Source organism: Phyllobates terribilis, unplaced genomic scaffold (genome assembly GCF_046119375.1).
Source record: "Phyllobates terribilis strain yellow unplaced genomic scaffold, ASM4611937v1 Scaffold_4__5_contigs__length_816908805, whole genome shotgun sequence".
Lineage (NCBI taxonomy): Eukaryota > Metazoa > Chordata > Amphibia > Anura > Dendrobatidae > Phyllobates > Phyllobates terribilis.
In genome coordinates, this window is record NW_027362764.1 from 35,674,980 (window position 1) to 35,695,758 (window position 20,779).

A 20,779-nucleotide genomic window follows, 5' to 3' on the forward strand; every position below is an offset into this window, starting at 1 on the left:
TTATAGTAGTTATATTCTTGTACATAGGGGCAGTATTATAGTAGTTATAGTCTTTTACATAGTAGCAGTATTATAGTAGTTATAGTCTTGTACATAGGAGCAGTATTATAGTGGTTATAGTCTTGTACATAGGAGCAGTATTATAGTAGATATATTCTTGTACATAGGCGCAGTATTGTAGTTATATTCTTGTACATAGGGGGCAGTATTATAGTAGTTATATTCTTGTACATAGGAGCAGTATTATAGTAGTTATATTCTTCTATATAGGAGCAGAATTACAGTAGTTATATTGTTGTACATAGGAGTGGTATTATAGTAGTTATATTCTTGTACATAGGAGCAGTATTATAGTAGTTATATTCCTGTACATAGGGGCAGTATTATAGTAGTTATATTCTTGTACATGGGAGCAGTATTATAGTAGATATATTCTTGTACATAGGGGGCAGTATTATAGTAGCTATATTCTTGTACACAGGGGGCATTATTATAGTACTTATATTCTTGTACACGGGAGCTGTATTATAATAGTTATATTCTTCTACATAGGGGGCAGTATTATAGTAGTTATATTCCTGTACATAGGGGCAGTATTATAGTATTTATATTCTTGTACATAGGAGGCAGTATTATAGTAGTTATATTCTTGTACATAGGGGCAGTATTATAGTAGTTATATTCTTGTACATAGGGCAGTATTATAGTAGTTATATTCTTGTACATAGGGGCAGTATTATAGTAGTTATATTCTTGTACATAGGGGCAGTACTATAGTAGTTATATTCCTGTACATAGGGCCAGTATTATAGTAGTTATATTCTTGTACATAGGGGCAGTATTATAGTAGTTATATTCTTGTACATAGGAGCAGTATTATATTAGTTATATTCTTGTACATAGGAGCAGTATTATAGTAGTTATATTCTTGTACATAGGAGCAGTATTATAGTAGTTATATTCTTGTACATAGGGGGCAGTATTATAGCAACTATATTCTTGCACATAGGAGCAGTATTATAGTAGTTATAGTCTTGTACATAGGAGCAGTATTATGGTAGTTATTTTCTAGTACATAGGAGCAGTATTATAGTAGTTATATTCTTGTACATATGGGGCAGTATTATAGTTGCTATATTCTTGTACATAGGAGCAGTATTATAGTAGTTATAGTCTTGTACATAGGAGCAGTATTATAGTAGTTATATTCTTGTACATAGGGGCAGTATTATAGTAGTTATAGTCTTGTACATAGGAGCAGTATTATAGTAGTTATAGTCTTGTACGTAGGAGCAGTATTATAGTAGTTATAGTCTTGTACATAGGAGCAGTATTATAGTAGATATATTCTTGTACATAGGGGCAGTATTGTAGTTATATTCTTGTACATAGGGGGCAGTATTATTGTAGTTATATTCTTGTACATGGGAGCAGTATTATAGTAGTTATATTCTTCTATATAGGAGCAGTATTTTAGTAGTTATATTCTTGTACATAGGAGCAGTATTATAGTAGTTATATTCTTGTACATAGGGGGCAGTATTATAGTAGCTATATTCTTGTACATAGGAGCTGTATTATAGTAGTTATAGTCTTGTACATAGGAGCAGTATTATGGTAGTTATATTCTTGTACATAGGAGCAGTATTATGGTAGTTATATTCTTGTACATAGCGGGCAGTATTATAGTAGTTATAGTCTTGTACATAGGAGCAGTATTATAGTAGTTATAGTCTTGTACATAGGAGCAGTATTATAGTAGTTATAGTCTTGTACATAGGAGCAGTATTATAGTAGATATATTCTTGTACATAGGGGCAGTATTGTAGTTATATTCTTGTACATAGGGGACAGTATTATTGTAGTTATATTCTTGTACATGGGAGCAGTATTATAGTAGTTATATTCTTCTATATAGGAGCAGTATTTTAGTAGTTATATTCTTGTACATAGGAGCAGTATTATAGTAGTTATATTCTTGTACATAGGGGCAGTATTATAGTAGCTATATTCTTGTACATAGGAGCTGTATTATAGTAGTTATAGTCTTGTACATAGGAGCAGTATTATGGTAGTTATATTCTTGTACATAGGAGCAGTATTATAGTAGTTATATTCTTGTACATAAGGTTCAGTATTATAGTAGCTATATTCTTGTACATAAGAGTAGTATTATAGTAGTTATATTCTTGTACATAGGAGCAGTATTATAGCAGTTATATTCTTGTACATAGGGGCAGTATTATAGTAGTTATAGTCTTGTACATAGGAGCAGTATTATGGTAGTTATATTCTTGTACATAGCAGCAGTATTATAGTAGTTATATTCTTCTATATAGGAGCAATATTACAGTAGTTATATTCTTTTACATAGGAGCAGTATTATAGTAGTTATATTCTTGTACATACGGGGCAGTATTATAGTAGCTATATTCTTGTACATAGGAGCAGTATTATAGTAGTTATAGTCTTGTACATAGAAGTAGTATTATAGTAGTTATATTCTTGTACATAGTGGGTAGTATTATAGTAGTTATATTCTTGTACATAGGGGCAGTATTATAGTAGTTTTATTCTTGTACACAGGAGCAGTATTATAGTAGTTATATTCTTGTACATAGAGAGCAGTATTATGGTATTTATATTCTTGTACATAGGGTCAGTATTATAGTAGTTATATTCTTGTATATAGGGGCAGTATTATAGTAGTTATATTCTTGTATATAGGGTCAGTATTATAGTAGTTATATTCTTGTACATAGGAACAGTATTATAGTAGTTATATTCTTGTACATAGGAGCAGTATTATAGTAGTTATATTCTTGTTCATAGGGGGCAGTATTATAGTAGTTATATTCTTGTACATAGGGGCAGTATTATAATAGTTATATTCTTGTACTTAGAGGCAGTATTATAGCAGTTATATTCTTGTACATAGGAGCAGTATTATAGTAGTTATATTCTTGTACATAGGAGCAGTATTATAGTAGTTATATTCTTGTACATAGGAGCAGTATTATAGTAGTTATATTCTTGTACAAACGGGGCAGTATTATAGTTGCTATATTCTTGTACATAGGAGCTGTATTATAGTAGTTATAGTCTTGTACATAGGAGCAGTATTATGGTAGTTATATTCTTGTACATAGGAGCAGTATTATACTAGTTATATTCTTGTACATAGGGGGCAGTATTATAGTAGCTATATTCTTGTACATAGGAGCATTATTATAGTAGTTATAGTCTTGTACATGGGAGCAGTATTATAGTAGTTATATTCTTGGTCATAGGGGCAGTATTATAGTAGTTATAGTCTTGTACATAGGAGCAGTATTATAGTAGTTATAGTCTTGTACATGGGAGCAGTATTATAGTAGTTATATTCTTGTTCATAGGGGCAGTATTATAGTAGTTATAGTCTTGTACATAGGAGCAGTATTATAGTAGTTATAGTCTTGTACATAGGAGCAATATTATAGTAGATATATTCTTGTACATAGGGGCAGTATTGTAGTTATATTCTTGTACATAGGGGGCAGTATTATAGTAGTTATATTCTTTTACATAGGAGCAGTATTATAGTAGTTATATTCTATATAGGAGCTGTATTACAGTAGTTATATTCTTGTACATAGGAGCAGTATTATAGTAGTTATATTCTTGTACATAGGAGCAGTATTATAGTAGTTATATTCCTGTACATAGGGGCAGTATTATAGTAGTTATATTCTTGTACATAGGAGCAGTATTATAGTAGTTATATTCTTGTACATAGGGGGCAGTATTATAGTAGCTATATTCTTGTACATGGGAGCAGTATTATAGTAGTTATAGTCTTATACATAGGAGCAGTATTATAGTAGTTATATTCTTGTACATAGTGGGTAGTATTATAGTAGTTATATTCTTGTACATAGGGGCAGTATTATAGTAGTTTTATTCTTGTACATAGGAGCAGTATTATAGTAGTTATATTCTTGTACATAGGGAGCAGTATTATAGTAGTTATATTCTTGTACATAGGGGCAGTATTATAGTAGTTATATTCTTGTACACAGGAGCAGTATTATAGTAGTTATATTCCTGTACATAAGGGCAGTATTATAGTAGTTATATTCTTGTACATAGGAGCAGTATTATAGTAGTTATATTCTTGTACATAGGCGGCAGTATTATAGTAGGTATATTCTTGTACATAGTAGCAGTATTATAGCAGTTATATTCTTGTACATAGGGGGCATTATTATAGTACTTATATTCTTGTACACGGGAGCTGTATTATAATAGTTATATTCTTCTACATAGGGGGCAGTATTATAGTAGTTATATTCTTGTACTTAGGGGCAGTATTATAGTAGTTATATTCTTGTACATAGAGGCAGTATTATAGCAGTTATATCCTTGTACATAGGGGTCAGTATTATAGTAGTTATATTCCTGTACATAGGGGCAGTATTATAGTAGTTATATTCTTGTACATAGGGGCAGTATTATAGTAGTTATATTCTTGTACATAGGAGCAGTATTATATTTGTTATATTCTTGTACATAGGGGGCAGTATTATAGTAGTTATATTCTTGTACATAGGGGCAGTATTATAATAGTTATATTCTTGTACATAGAGGCAGTATTATAGCAGTTCTATTCTTGTACATAGGAGCAGTATTATAGTAGTTATATTCTTGTACATAGGAGCAGTATTATAGTAGTTATATTCTTGTATATAGGGTCAGTATTATAGTAGTTATATTCTTGTACATAGGGGGCAGTATTATAGTAGCTATATTCTTGTACATAGGAGCAGTATTATAGTAGTTATAGTCTTGTACATAGGAGCAGTATTATGGTAGTTATATTCTTGTACATAGGAGCAGTATTATAGTAGTTATATTCTTGTACATAGGGGGCTGTATTATAGTAGCTATATTCTTGTACATAGGAGCAGTATTATAGTAGTTATAGTCTTGTACATAGGAGCAGTATTATAGTAGTTATATTCTTGTACATAGGGGCAGTATTATAGTTTTTATAGTCTTGTACATAGGAGCAGTATTATAGTAGTTATAGTCTTGTACATAGGAGCAGTATTATAGTAGTTATAGTCTTGTACATAGAAGCAGTATTATAGTAGATATATTCTTGTACATAGGGGCAGTATTGTAGTTATATTCTTGTACATAGGGGGCAGTATTATAGTAGTTATATTCTTGTACATAGGAGCAGTATTATAGTAGTTATATTCTTCTATATAGGAGCAGTATTATAGTAGTTATATTCTTGTACATAGGAGCAGTATTATAGTAGTTATATTCTTGTACATATGGGGCAGTATTATAGTAGCTATATTCTTGTACATAGGAGCAGTATTATAGTAGTTATAGTCTTGTACATAGGAGCAGTATTATAGTAGTTATATTCTTGTACATAGTGGGTAGTATTATAGTAGTTATATTCTTGTACATAGGGGCAGTATTATAGTAGTTATATTCTTGTACACAGGAACAGTGTTATAGTAGTTATATTCTTGTACATAGGGGCAGTATTATAGTAGTTATATTCTTGTGCATAGGAGCAATATTATAGTAGTTATATTCTTGTACATAGGGAGCAGTATTATAGTAGTTATATTCTTGTACATAGGGTCAGTATTATAGTAGTTATATTCTTGTATATAGTGGCAGTATTATTGTAGTTATATTCTTGTATATAGGGTCAGTATTATAGTAGATATTTTTTTGTACTTAGGAGCAGTATTATAGTAGTTATATTCTTGTACATAGGAGCATTATTATAGTAGTTATATTCTTTTACATAGGGAGCAGTTTTATAGTAGTTATATTCTTGTACATAGGGGCAGTATTATAGTAGTTATATTCTTGTACACAGGAGCAGTATTATAGTAGTTATATTCTTGTACATAGGAGCAGTATTATAGTAGTTATATTCTTGTACATAGGGGGTAGTATTATAGTAGTTATATTCTTGTATATAGAGGCAGTATTATAGTAGTTATATTCTTGTATATATGGGCAGTATTATAGTAGTTATATTCTTGTACATAGGGAGCAGTATTATAGTAGTTATATTCTTGTACATAGGGTCAGTATTATAGTAGTTATATTCTTGTATATAGGGGCAGTATTATAGTAGTTATATTCTTGTATATAGGGTCAGTATTATAGTAGTTATATTCTTGTACATAGGAGCATTATTATAGTAGTTATATTCTTTTACATAGGGAGCAGTTTTATAGTAGTTATATTCTTGTACATAGGAGCAGTATTATAGTAGTTATATTCTTATACATAGGAGCAGTATTATAGTAGTTATATTCTTGTACATAGGAGCAGTATTATAGTAGTTATATTCTTGTACATAGGGGGTAGTATTATAGTAGTTATATTCTTGTATATAGAGGCAGTATTATAGTAGTTATATTCTTGTATATAGGGGCAGTATTATAGTAGTTATATTCTTGTATATAGGGGCAGTATTATAGTAGTTATATTCTTGTACATAGGGGCAGTATTATAGTAGTTATATTCTTGTACATAGGGGGCAGTATTATAGTAGTTGTATTCTTGTACATAGGGGGCAGTATTATAGTAGTTATATTCTTGTACATAGGGAGCAGTATTATAGTAGTTATATTCTTGTACATAGGAGCAGTATTATAGTAGTTATATTCTTGTACATAGGGGGCAGTATTATAGTAGTTATATTCTTGTATATAGGAGCAGTATTATAGTAGTTATATTCTTGTACATAGGGTGCAGTATTTTAGTAGTTATATTCTTGTACATAGGGAGCAGTATTATAGTAGTTATATTCTTGTACACAGGAGCAGTATTATAGTAGTTATATTCCTGTACATAAGGGCAGTATTATAGCAGTTGTGTTCCTGTACTTAGTGACAGTATTACTGTATATAAATTTTTGTACATATATGGAAACAATCGAATGCTCGTTATTTATTACTTTTTTTTTCCAGATGCTGGATTGGAAAAGGGCCAGGAAAATACATTGATTATATCTATCAAGGACCTGTCATCCTCGTCCTTCTTGTAAGTAGCAATTTTTTTTTTCTCTTTGGACAGGAGCAGATATTTTTTTCCCCCTCTTTACTCCAATAAATGTGATCTATTAGACATTAGCAATATTCACCTTCCAGGATCTGCTTAAAATATTGCAGTATAATTAGGTAATAAAAAATGTAAGCAAAATAAAGTGTAAAACAATATAACTGAAAGAAGTGTAATAGAAGCAAACTTTTTTTTTTTAATACAGGATTCACTTTTAGACTTTGCGCATACTTTATCAGACTGTGCACTCTTTTATATCTGGATTTGTGATTTATATTATATTTTTTTTAATTTTCCTTCTTTCCGCTTATTGGATCCACTTAAACCTTAAGTAAAAAATATATACGAGCAATGATAATAATACAATTCTAAATACATTAAAAAAATACAGGATAATAAAGGAAAAACAGGTGCAAGGATATTTATAGCCAGAATTACATACTAATACAGGAACTATCATTATCATAATTATACCTCGTGATAAAAGGTCTTGAAATAAAAATGCGGAATAAAGGGAGAAAGTTCTCAGAAGAAAATAATAGGAAAAACACGAGTAAATCAGCCACATGGAAAATTGGGGACAGCGATGATAATGTCTGTAAAGCGCTTCGGAATATGATAGCGCTATATAAGCAAAAGCGTAATAATAAAAACACTAAAGAAAAAAGCTTGGCTGATGTAGCTTTTTATCCATCCAAAGTTTTTTATTGGGCTCGTTTTTGGGTCGTATTTGCTTTAGGATTTTTTGTCCTCGTTTTATTTTGGCTTTTGGACAGAGTGATGCCTAAACCAATGGGTGAAAATTGTTCATATAGTCATGAAAATGGTTGTCCAGGCTTAGGGCAGTCGCTCTTTGTGCACACTGCACGCTGTCAGGATTCTCTAGTGCCAATTTGACGTGCTTGGCCTCCTTCAATACAAGTGAATTGAGCGAGGCCGGACAAGTCTAGTCGGAATATGGCCGGAAGTATGCATAACGAATACTTGTGGTCACATGACTGCCCACTCCCAACACCAGCGTCAGAGAATCCTGACAGCGTGCAGCATCTATAGTCACTCGATGGGCACACTGCACGCTGTCAGGATTCTCCGGTGTTGGGAGTGGGCGGTCATGTGACCACAAGTATTTGTTATGCATACTTCCGACCACATTCCGACTAGACTTGCCCGGCCTCAATTCACTTGTATTAAATGAGGCAAAGCACGTCAAGTTAGCACCGTAGAATCCTGACAGTGCGCAGTGTGCACAAAGAGTGACTGCAGACTTGTGAATTCTCACAGCATGCACACTGCACGCTATCAGGATTATCCAGTGCCAATTATATGTGCGTGGCCTCACTCAATGCAAGTGAATTGAGCGAGACCAGACAAGTCTAGTTGGAATGTGGCTGTAAGTATGGATAACAAATAGATGTGCTCACATGACCGCCCACTTCCAACGCCAGCATCAGAGAATCCTGACAGCGTGCAGCATCTATAGTCACTCGATGGGCACACTGCGCGCTGTCAGGATTCTCCGATGCTGGCGTTGGAAGTGGGCGGTCATGTGACCACAACTATTTGTTATCCATACTTATCACCCCTGGATTTGGGGATCCTCTGCCATTCTTCCTTGCAGATCCTCTCCAGTTCCGTCAGGTTGGATGGTGAACGTTGGTGGACAGCCATTTTCAGGTCTCTCCAGAGATGCTCAATTGGGTTTAGGCTCTGGCTGGGCCAGTCAAGAATAGTCACAGAGTTGTTCTGAAGCCACTCCTTTGTTATTTTAGCTGTCTGCTAAGGGTCATTGTCTTGTTGGAAGGTGAACCTTCGGCCAAGTCTGAGGTCCAGAGCACTCTCGAAGAGGTTTTCATCCAGGATATCTCTGTACTTGGAAGCATTAATGTTTCCTTCAATTGCAACTATTCATACTGTCCCTGCAGCTGAAAAACACCCCCATAGCATGATGCTGCCACCACCATGTTTCACTGTTGGGATTGTATTGGGCAGGTGATGAGCAGTGCCTGGTTTTCTCCACACATACTGCTTAGAATTATCACCAAAAAGTTCTATCTTCATCTCATCAGACCAGAGAATCTTATTTCTCATAGTCTGGGAGTCCTTCATGTGTTTTTGAGCAAACTCTATGCGGGCTTTCACATGTATTGCACTGAGGAGAGGCTTCCGTCGGGCCACTCTGCCATAAAGGCCTGACTGGTGGAGGGCTGCAGTGATAGTTGATTTTGTGGAACTTTCTCCCATCTCCCTACTGTATATCTGGAGCTCAGCCACAGTGATCTTGGGGTTCTTCTTTACCTCTCTCACCAAGGCTCTTCTCCCACGATTGCTCAGTTTGGTTGGACGGCCAGGTCTAGGAAGACTTCTGGTGGTCCCAAACTTCTTCCATTTAAGGATTATGGAGGCCACTGTGCTCTTAGGAACCTTGAGTATTGCAGAAATTCTTTGGTATCCTTGGCCAGAGCTGTGCCTTGCCACAATTCTGTCTCTGAGCTCCTTGGGCAGTTCCTTTGAGCTCATGATTCTCATTTGGTCTGACATGCACTGTGAGTTGTGAGGTCTTATATAGACAGGTGTGTGCCTTTCCAAATCAAGTCCTATCAGTTTAATTAAATACAGCTGGACTCCAATGAAGGAGTAGAACCATCTCAAGGAGAATCACAAGAAAATGAACAGCATGTGACTTAAATATGAGTGTCTGAGCAAAGGGTCTGAATACTTATGACCATGTGATATTTCAGTTTTTCTTTTTTTAAAAATTTGCCAAAATTTCAACATATATGTTAATTTTTCCAGTCAAGAAGGGGTGCAGAGTGTACTTTAATGAGAAAAAAAATGAACTTTTTAGAATTTACCAAATGGCTGCAATGAAACAAAGAGTGAAAAATTTAAAGGGGTCTGAAAACTTTCCGTACCCACTGTAAGTCAGAACCATCCGTGAAGATTTTCTTTAATCTAGCAGGTATAACGAAACAACGAGATATGATTTTAACATAATTCTCATGTAGATTAGTATTAACATTTGATTCCTATGTTAGTTGAATTGCTTCTTTCCATGTTTCAGGAGAAAAACACATATTTAATAATAATAATAATAATAATAATATTTATATAGCACCGATATTTAGATCCTCTTCCCATTTTAACATGGGTTTTGAGTTTTCAATAGTCGTGTCAAGATTGAAAATAGCAAATATGTTTCTTGTATTCCAAATTGTGTCCTTTCATCTAATTATTCACAAAAACTTGGAATAATGGGATAGGAATGGAAAGAAAGAAGGAAGGGAGGGGGGAGACTGGAGATGGGGGAAAAGGGTATAAAGATTAATGGAAAATAGGGTATGGGGAAGGGACGGAGGGAAACAACAAAGAAATATAGAGTCGCTGTGAATTATCTTAGTTATATATATGTAATCAATTAGCTTTAAGAAAGAAACGGTTATAAACATACAAAGTGGTTCAAGATTAATATAATATCATGTAATATAATATTTCATCATTGCTTTATTACCAAATAGTGTCTATTGATACATTTTCCAAAAGAAATAATAACTCTCAGAAGAAGTATAGGAAGAAAAAAATGTCTCCCTTATATACTGTACTTCCTAAGGTCCAAAAAATTAAAAAAAAAATCCTCCTTTGGAAGGTTATACAGGGTTGTTAGAGATCAAAAAAAAATTATAATTGAATCTTTTTTAGGGTCAGTGATTAGTTTTCTCCATTTATATATAGGAAAATCAGGGAGGGCAGGTTGAAATATAGAGGAAGTGTTTCTAATGGGTAACTATTTTGACTCTTTTTGGTAGTATAATATAGTTTGCTCTATGACAAAATAGTAGATTTTATTAGTGTGTTGTCTGGTAACGGGAGAGTTTGGTCTAGTAAATGCGATATAATAAGCGCCTCTAAGGATAGGTCCCCAATATATGATTTTTCCATTGCTTTCACCTCGTCTGCGAGCCACGTCCTGCTCTGCATAATGATGTTGGCTTCGGAATAAGCCCGTAGATTTGGGAGACCTATGCCTCCATTTATTTTATTATTATATAGTAGCTTTTTTGTGACTCTTGAGGCTTTTTTATTCCATATGTAGCTTGACATTTGTTTATTAATAGTTTTCTAATGACGAGCGAGTATGTTCGGTTAACCCTTTGGGCGAGTATCTTCAGCGTACTCGGTGATATGGTTTAATCACTCCCGTGTGCATGATTTGCGACTGTTTGACAGCTTTAATACATGTGAGGAATGCTTGTTTCTCGTGGAAGATTAAGTTTTGAAAGAAAATGATTTATTACTAGTGTTGAGCGAGCATGCTCGACACTGCTCGGTACTCGCCCGAGCATCACGCTACTCGGGATGTTCGGCGAGCACCGAGCATTTCCGGGTTACTCGGGTGGGAGCTCTGGTCTCCGCCCTGCATGTTTGGCGCTCTTTACAGAGCCAATGAACATGCAGGGATTGCCAGCCAGTCACTGTAATGCTGCAGCCATATTGTTTGTGGGCATTACAGTGATTGGCTGGCCGCACAGCGTCACCTCGAGTATTTAAAACCAGGCGCCGCCATCTTGGACACAGTCGCTCCGGATCAGACAGTGTAGGGACAGCGCTGCTGATTTAGGGAGAGATATATCCTGCAAAATAGTTAGTGTAGGGTCTGTAAAGGCTGCCAGATCAAACAAACAGTCCTTCTCAGGACTAATATTCATCCCAGATATCAACAAGGCAGGCAGGCTGTATAGGAGACGCAGTGGTTATACCAGCAAACGCTGCATTACAGTCCTGTGTGCTGCTCCTGTTGCTGAAATTGCTGGACTTAACTCCAGGTCCCGGGGGCCAGGAAAAATCCTTTTTTTTATCTAAATCCTCTTTTTTTTTCCTCCTTCACAATGTACAAATACCCGTCTTATTAACCTTTTGGTGCCCCCCCACCCAAAAAAAAAGGTGTGCCTCTGATTTTTCAGACACAAATATATCTGTTGAAAATAGTCTGGTGTAGGCCAGAGAAATAGAAGTGTGGTTTTGCAGTTCTATGGGCCATTTGTATCTAAAAAAAACAGTTTGAGTGTGTCGCTCACTGTTCAGCCGAAAATATATATATTTTTTAAAAAGCCTGGTATACACCAGTAAATTATTACTGTGGTTTTGATGTTCCACGGTAAAACATCTCTATTATCCTGTTTTTGGCATTTTTTGCTGTATAAAAATAATAAGTGTCTCCCTGATTTTTCAGACACAAATATATCTGTTGAAAATAGTCTGGTGTAGGCCAGAGAGACAGAAGTGTGCTTTTGCTGTTCCACGGTAAAAAATCTCTATTATCCTGCTTTTTGCATTTTTTGCTGTAAAAAAAAAAAAATAGTGTCTCCCTGATTTTTCAGACACAAATATATCTGTTGAAAATAGTCTGGTGTAGGCCCGAGAAATACAAGTGTGATTTTGCAGTTCCACGGTACAAACCTCTGTATTATCCACTTTTGGGCCATTTGTATCTAAAAAAAACAGTTTGAGTGTGTCGCTCACTGTTCAGCCGCAAATATATATATATTTTAAAAAGCCTGGTATACACCAGTAAATTATTACTGTGGTTTTGATGTTCCACGGTAAAACATCTCTATTATCCTGTTTTTGGCATTTTTTGCTGTATAAAAATAATAATAGTGTCTCCCTGATTTTTCAGACACAAATATATCTGTTGAAAATAGTCTGGTGTAGGCCCGAGAAATACAAGTGTGGTTTTGCAGTTCCACGGTACAAACCTCTGTATTACCCACTTTTGGGCCATTTGTATCTAAAAAAAACAGTTTGAGTGTGTCGCTCACTGTTCAGCCGCAAATATATATATATTTTTAAAAGCCTGGTATACACCAGTAAATTATAACTGTGGTTTTGCTGTTCCACGGTAAAAAATCTCTATTATTCAGGTTTTGGTAGTTTTTTCCGTAAAGAAAAACAGTAGTGTCTCCTGACTGTTGTGACACAAAAATATATCTGTTGAAAATAGTCTTGTGTAGGCCCGACATCCCAGTGTGGTTTCGCAGTTCCACGGGTCAAATCGCTGTACTATCCAGTTTTGGGCCTTTGGTATCTAAAAAAAAAGCAGTTCTAGTGTGTCGCTCACTGTTCAGCCGCAAATATCTCTATTTAAAAAAGTGTGGTATACCCCAGTAAACAATAACTGTGGTTTTCCTCTTCCACAGTTCTAATCTACTCTTTATTACCCTTTTTCCATTGATAGTGCAAATGTAAGCTATTTTACTTCATTTACAATGGGCAAGGCGCGTGGCAAGGGACGTGGAAGTGGACGTTCTGGTGATGGTTCGTGCAGAGGACGGGGCCGTGGCCAAGGTGAAAATGTGCCACAACCAACAGCCACATCTTCTCGCTCCCACTTCTTGACCGAATTACTAGGGAAGCACAGAACAACACCAGTATTGAGAACTGATCAGTGTGAACAGGTTATTAATTGGATAGCAGACAATACTTCCAGTTACCTGGGCACCACCACCTCCGGTCTGTCTTCCACACGGTCAACTCTTAGTAGCCGTGAGTCTCGACCGCATACTCCTCCTCACCCTGATGCTCCTTCCTCCCACCATGCCGAGTGTCGTCAGACAGCAAGTGATCCCACACTTGGACACTCTGAAGAGCTGTTCACTGGTCCATTTCCATATTTGGGCCCCTCGCCTGATACGCTTGAAGTGGTGGAAGAGGAGATCCCATGTTGCGATGCCCAAATATTTGAACAGCCACGGCCACAGGAAGTCGACGTTGGCAATCTGTCACAAGAGGTGGACGATGACGAGACACAATTGCCAGGAAGTGAGGAGGAGGATCGTGGTGCGCAAGTGGAAGAGGAGGAGGTGGTGGATGATCTAGTAACTGACCCAACGTGGAAGGAGGACATGCAGAGTGAGGCCAGCAGCACACAGGGGGAGGGAGGCAGAGTACCCCAACAGGCAGGAAGAAGCAGTGTGGTGGCCGCAGACAGAAGGCAGGCAACCGTTCCCCATAACACCAACACGAGGGACGTTGCCAGTACAAGCGGTAGGTCTTCCAGAGTCTGGAATTTTTTTAAAGACTCTGCTGATAACCCCAAAAAGGCCATATGTTCCACCTGCCATGCCAGCATCAGCAGGGGTGACAAAACTACCAGCCTGACCACCACCAGCATGATCAGGCACATGGCAGCAAAGCACCCGACTTTGTGGGGCGAAACCCAGGGTCCACGACCAGTGTCAGCGGGTGTCACCACTGCTTCTTCCACTGTTGTGCGTGCAATTGAACCCCCTGTTGTGTGTGCAAGGCAATCCCCTGTCCATACTGCATGTAAAGATGCCCCCTCCTCTCAGTCTTCACTTGTTATGGCAGTTTCTCAAGAAACAGCATCAACGTCCACGTCCCACCGCAGCGTTCAATTGTCCATATCCCAGACCTTTGAACGAAAGCGGAAATTCGCAGCTAACGCCCCACAGGCCACAGTCCTAAATTCGCACATTTCACGACTGCTTGCATTGGAAATGCTGCCTTTTAGGCTGGTGGAGACGGAATCCTTCCGCAATCTTATGGCGGTGGCCGTCCCTCGGTACTCGGTCCACAGCCGACACTATTTTGCCCGGTGTGCCATCCCCGCACTACACAAGCACGTGTCCAAAAGCATCTGCTGTGCCCTCAACAACGCCGTTACTGGGAGAGTCCACCTGACAACGGACACGTGGACAAGTGCTTCTGGCCAGGGACGGTACATCTCTATGACGGCACACTGGGTAAACATAGTGGAAGCCGGGACCCAGTCGGACCTTGGGACGGAACACATCCTCCCCACACCGAGGATTGCGGGCCCTATGTCAGTCAGAGTTGCCCCCACAATGTACAGCTCCTGCGCATCCTCCTCCTCCTCCTCATGTTCAGCCTCCATCTCAGATATCACCACATCAGTTACAAGCTGGAAGCATTGCAGTACTGCCTCCGCCAAGCAGCAACAGGCTGTGCTGAAACTCATAAGCTTAGGTGATAAACCTCACACTGCTTGTGAGTTGTGGACAGCTGTGAAAGAGCAGGCAGATCTGTGGCTGAGACCGCTGAACCTACATCCCGGCATGGTCGTGTGTGACAATGGCCGTAACCTGGTGGCGGCTCTGAGGCGAGGTGAGATCACACACGTACCATGCCTGGCTCATGTGCTTAACCTCGTGGTTCAGCGGTTTCTTAAATCATACCCCGAGTTGCCAGATCTGCTCGTGAAAGTACGCCGCCTGTCAGCTCATTTTCGCAAGTCGACTACAGCTTCCGCCGCCCTTGCTGTGTTGCAGCAGCGTTTGCAGCTTCCGGCACACCGACTGGTGTGTGATGTCCCCACACGTTGAAACTCTACCCTTCACATGTTGCAAAGGATTTGTGAGCAGAAGAGAGCAGTTGTGGAGTACCAGCTGCAACAAGGCCGTCGATATTCAGGTCAGACTCCACACATAAGACCTCAGGAGTGGACCTGGATGTCTGACATATGTACCATCCTGACAAACTTTGAGGAGGCCACCAAGATGGTGAGTGGCGATGACGCCATCATTAGTGTCAGCATCCCACTTGTTTGTCTTTTGCAACGCTCTCTGCAGAGAATTAAAGAGGAGGCATTGCAGCCAGAGTATGATGAGATGGATCAAGAAGCCGTAGCGGGCGATTACACACAGCCCAGCCTCAACTCATCCCAACGTGCATTGGGGGACAATGAGGGAGAGGAGGAGGAGGAGGAGGAGGAAGAACAGGAGCTGCTATGATGCGTTGTAGACGGTAGTACCTGTACAAGTGTCATACCATCGGTTCAGCGTGGGTGGCCTGAGGACAGGGGGGAGGAGGAAGAGGAGGAGGAGAGCATGGTCAGTCGTCATCTTGGTGAGGACACGGAAATCTTGCCCGTTACCAGTCTGGCACGCATGGCTGACTTTATGTTACGCTGCCTTAACAGTGACCCTCGCGTTGTCAAAATGTTGAGTGACAGTCATTACTGGTTGGTGACACTTGTAGACCCCCGCTACAAGGAGAACTTTCACTCTCTTATTCCTGAGGTGGAGAGGTCTACAAAAATGGGGCAATACCAGAAGGCCCTTGCTGCAGAACTCTTAAAAAAATTCCCATCTGAACACGCTAGAGGCAGAGGTCACAGTTCGTTGCCCAACCAAGGCGTACAGGCGAGAGAGATGCAACTCCAATCCAGCAGAGGCAGGGGAACACTGTCAACGTTCTGGGACAGTTTTCTGACACCCGCCCAGCTTACAGGCCCTGAGGCGCGGGGTACTCTCACAAGGAGTGGAAAGTTTCAAAAGATGGTGAGGGAGTACCTTGCCGATCGTACCAGCGTCCTCCGTGATTCCTCTGTGCCTTTCAATTATTGGGTATCCAAGCTGGACACTTGGAATGAACTCGCTCTGTACGCCTTGGAGGTCCTGGCCTGCCCTGCCGCTAGCGTGTTTTTAGTGCCGCTGGGGGAATTATAACTGATAAGCGCACTCGCCTGTCAACTGACAATGCTGACAAGCTGACCCTTATCAAAATGAACAAGGGCTGGATTGGGCCAGACTTCTCATCACCACCAAATGACAGCAGAGTAACATAAAGTCAAATCCACTGTGTTATTTCGGGAGATGTATTCACATGCACCACTTCACACCCACACATGGGCATACGCTTCCTCGTTTCGGCTGTTTAATCTTCTTCTCCTTATCCTCAGCCTCCACCACCACTATACCACCAGGGTGCCAGCATTGCAAGTTCCTCCGTCCTAATTTTTGGCAGCTTTTGCTGGGAAAGCATAAGCAAATACCATGGGACACCCACTCCCCAATAATGGGACTTATGTTTGTAATATGCTGTACTGCATGGCTCTTGTAAGGGGCATTGCAAGTTACTCCGTCCTAAATTTTGGCAGCTTTTGCTGGGAAAGCATAAGCAAATACTATGGGAGACCCACTCCCCAATAATGGGACTTATGTTTGTAATATGCTGTACTGCATGGCTCTTGTAAGGGGCATTGCAAGTTGCTCCATCCTAATTTTTGGCAGCTTTTGCTTGCAAGGCATAAGCAAATACTATGGGACACCCACTCCCCAATAATGGGACTTATGTTTGTAATATGCTGTACTGCATGTGACGCGCCCCCTGGGCCGTGTGTACACGTGTGTGGGATACCCGGTGCCGGGTCTCTGGGGTCTGTAGTCTCCGTGGCGGTGACCCGGTCCCGTGGCTCAGGCTGGTCAAACCAGTGGCAATCTTTCTTAGGTTTTGAGGTTAATTGTCCGACTGCGCCACCCTTGGATTGCGGTCAGGGAGTACCACCGCTGCGAGGCAGACCGCTGAGGCTGGTGTTGTGTGCGCAGCATAAAATGGGATAACTCCCCTCGGGAGGAGTATAGCCTCAGGGCAGTGAGTGTGGATGATGGGGGTGATGGTGCACGAGCGCAGCAGGAATGACTCAGAGTCTTTGCAGTGCAGTTCAGGGTCTTTACTGATGATTATAAGGTAGACCCTCCCGGAGTACTGGCTAGCATAAGAGGCCTGGTCAGTCTGTGAGCAAGCAGGAGTTCCCCTGGCCAGGTGGAGTTGTAGGCCTCCCCGTCTGTCTGCACTCTTCCTGGCTACCTTTCTGTAAGCGGGTAGAAGTAGCCCACGTCCCTAAGTGTACCGTGTAGTGCTCACCCGTATGGCTGGTGACTTGGGGCCTTCTGTTAGCCTCCGCTCCACGACAGCGGTGCTGGTCCCTTGCTTGTGACTGAGCCTCCGGGCTTCTATGGCCAGAGGACCTGAAATCCCCTGCCGGCTGGTTTCTGCTGCTGGATATATAAGTCCTCACAGTTTCGGACTCCTGTGTCCGGTTCCTATTGTCTTCTGCCAGGGCGAGCTCTGCTCAGCTTCCAGCCCCTCGTCTTTAGCTCTTAGCTCCTACAGAGCTCCTTGCTGTTACTTTCCCTTGCTCTCACTCTGACTCTGACTGTTCTCTGTTCTCTGACTCACTCAACCCCACCCCAGATCCAGTTTATAAGGGCAGAATTCTCCCCTCCCAGGACTGGGGCAGGAGGATGTTGCATGTTTAAGGGATCCTGACCAGTAAACCTCCCACTTGCTCTCCGACGTAATCTCTATTACTGTGGTGACCAGACCCCTGGGGTGCCACACATGGCTCTTGTAAGGGGTATTGCAGTACCTCATAATTTTTGGAAAGCATTCCATTCACTGCTTAGGCCAACAGTGCACAGGAGACCCAGTTGCTATAAATGGAAAAAAAGGTTTAGTTAACGCCCTCTGACCTCCATGTCATTTCCAAGGGGCATTGGAGTGCCTCGAAATTTTTGGTAGGCATTGCACTCACTGTATGCCCTATAACTGTGTAGCCGAACCGCTCCTTTTGTTACAGAAACATATCCTACAAGACATATCTGGTTGACTGGCCTGATATTGATGTGAATGGTCCCTGTTCCTCCTGCACTTTCTCCTTTGCCACTACCTCATCCATCATTTATCACCTGAAGCTTTGTTTTAACGGGAGTCATAGAACTTGGATAGTAGCAGGAAAACATCCAGCAATCCTCGGAGGAGGTAGGATATGCGCCAAAACGCTGACCACCTCAGGCCTAGCCGCTACTACATACATGCGCTTGCATTACAACAAAACAAAGCAGATGCTAACTTCTATCATCCTCATCATGCTCCTCACCTTGGCACTCTCAACTCCCCTGATGGAGAAGCCAGGGCCCACCGGAGGAGTCTGATAGTCCGGTGGGCTCGGCCAATGCTGCCCTAAAGCAGGCCAGGCTAAGAAAAGTGTGGGAAAGGTTACCGGTACAAATAGGGGTGGCTGGAGACCGAGTATGGCCACCCGGCCACCCCCTGGAGGCTGGGGAGCAAGCGGGGACACCCGGCCACCAGGCGGCTGGGGACTGAGTATGGATACCAGGCCGCCGACACAGCCATGGCGTGGTGGCCAGATTCCGCCTTCACATGCCTAAAAGGCCCAATTAAAAGTGCAAGCAAGCAAGCAGTATGGTATTGCGGCCTGGGGGTGGGTGGGTGGCAGGCTGCATACTTGCGCTTGCATTGCAAGGAATGGGAGAGGTACAATTGAACACTGCCCTGGGACAAGGACTTGAATGGGGATAGTTTCAAGTCTGCAACGACAGGTGCAAGGTGGGAGGCATCTTCGCATGTACCATGAACAGGGGTTTGGCATGCACACACTACAGCGGAATAGGCTCTCCTTCCCACTAAATGCACTGGGGAGGGCACAGGTAATGTTTTGGTATACGCGCTTAATCTTATGTATAAGGCACACCAGGACAAATAGGGGCGGCTGGGGACTGAGTATGGATACCTCGCTGCCGAAGCAGCCATGAGGTAGTGGCCAGCTTCGGCCTCCTCTAAACTAAAAGGCCCCATTTCAAGTGCAAGCTAGCAGTATAAATTGCAGTCTGGGGGTGGGTGGGTGGCAGGCTGCACACTTACACTTGCATTAAAAGAAAACATAGCAGATGCTAACTTCTGTCATCATCATCATGCTCCTCACCTTGGCACTCTCAACTCCACCGATGGAGAAGTCAGGGCAGACCGGAGGAGTCTGGTTCTCTGGTGGGCTCGTCCAATGCTGCCTAAAGCAGGCCGGGCTAAGAAAAGTGTGTGGGGGGATGTTCCAAGGAGAAATGGGGGCGGCTGGGGACCATTTATGGACACCCGACTGCCCCCAGGCGGCTGGGGACCGTGTGGACACTCGGCCGCGGGACGGCTGGGGACTGAGTATGGACACCCGGCCGCCGGGCGGCTGGGGACTGAGTATGGATTCCAGGCCGCCAACACAGCCATGACGTGGTGGCCAGATTCCGCCTCCACATGCCTAAAAGGCCCAATTTCAAGTTCAAGCAAGCAAGCAGTATGGTATTGCAGCCTGGGGTTGGGTGGGTGGCAGGCTGCATACTTGCGCTTGTATTGCAAGGAATGGGGGAGGTACAATTGAACACTGCCCTGGGACTAGAACTTGCATGGGGATAGTTGCAAGTGTAATGGGTCTGGGAGGCGGAACCTCTGAGCTACTATACAAGGGGGCGGTCCTTGTAAGGGAGCGGGTGGCGACCAGGGTAGACGGGCAGGCAGTCACAGCAGGTGACTGGGACAGTCTCTGAATGAACGGACAGGAGGTCACGGCAAGTGACCGGGGCAGTCTCTGGATGAACGGGCAGGAGGTCACGGCAAGTGACCGGGGCAGTCTCTGGATGAACGGGCAGGAGGTCACGGCAAGTGACCGGGGCAGTCTCTGGGTAAAGGATTGGTACGACCTGTGGCGGCAGATGATAGACGTGAGCTCCCAGGTGAGCAGGCGAGAGTCTCTGGATAATCGGGTGGTCACAGCATGTGACGGCGGAGCCTCCAGGAAGACCAACAGACAGGTAGCAGATGAGCGCTCCCAGGTGAGCGGGCAGGAGTCTCTGGACAGGCGGGTGGTCACAGCACGTGACGGCAGAGCCTCCTGGTAGGCTAGCAGACAGGCAGCAGATGAGCGCTCCCAGGTGAGCGGGCAAGCTGGTCCTTAGACAGACTGACAGGAGTTGGAAGGCAGACCGTCGGACCTCAGGCAAGCAGGCAGGTAGAAGATGTGCGCTCCCAGGTGAGCGGGCAAGCTGGTCCTTAGACAGACTGACAGAAGTTGGAAGGCAGACCGTCGGAC

General features: G+C 41.6%; 1 protein-coding gene across 2 annotated transcripts in view; it reads left to right on the forward strand.

Moving 5' to 3' along the window:
• Positions 1–20,779, forward strand: part of CRHR2 (corticotropin releasing hormone receptor 2) — a 544,351-nt gene that overhangs the window by 499,747 nt on the left and 23,825 nt on the right. For both annotated transcript variants that reach the window (XM_073677250.1, XM_073677249.1), the window contains one exon: positions 6,993–7,065. In XM_073677250.1, the coding sequence (XP_073533351.1) occupies positions 6,993–7,065 (73 nt within the window). The remainder of the gene's footprint in view (positions 1–6,992; positions 7,066–20,779) is intronic.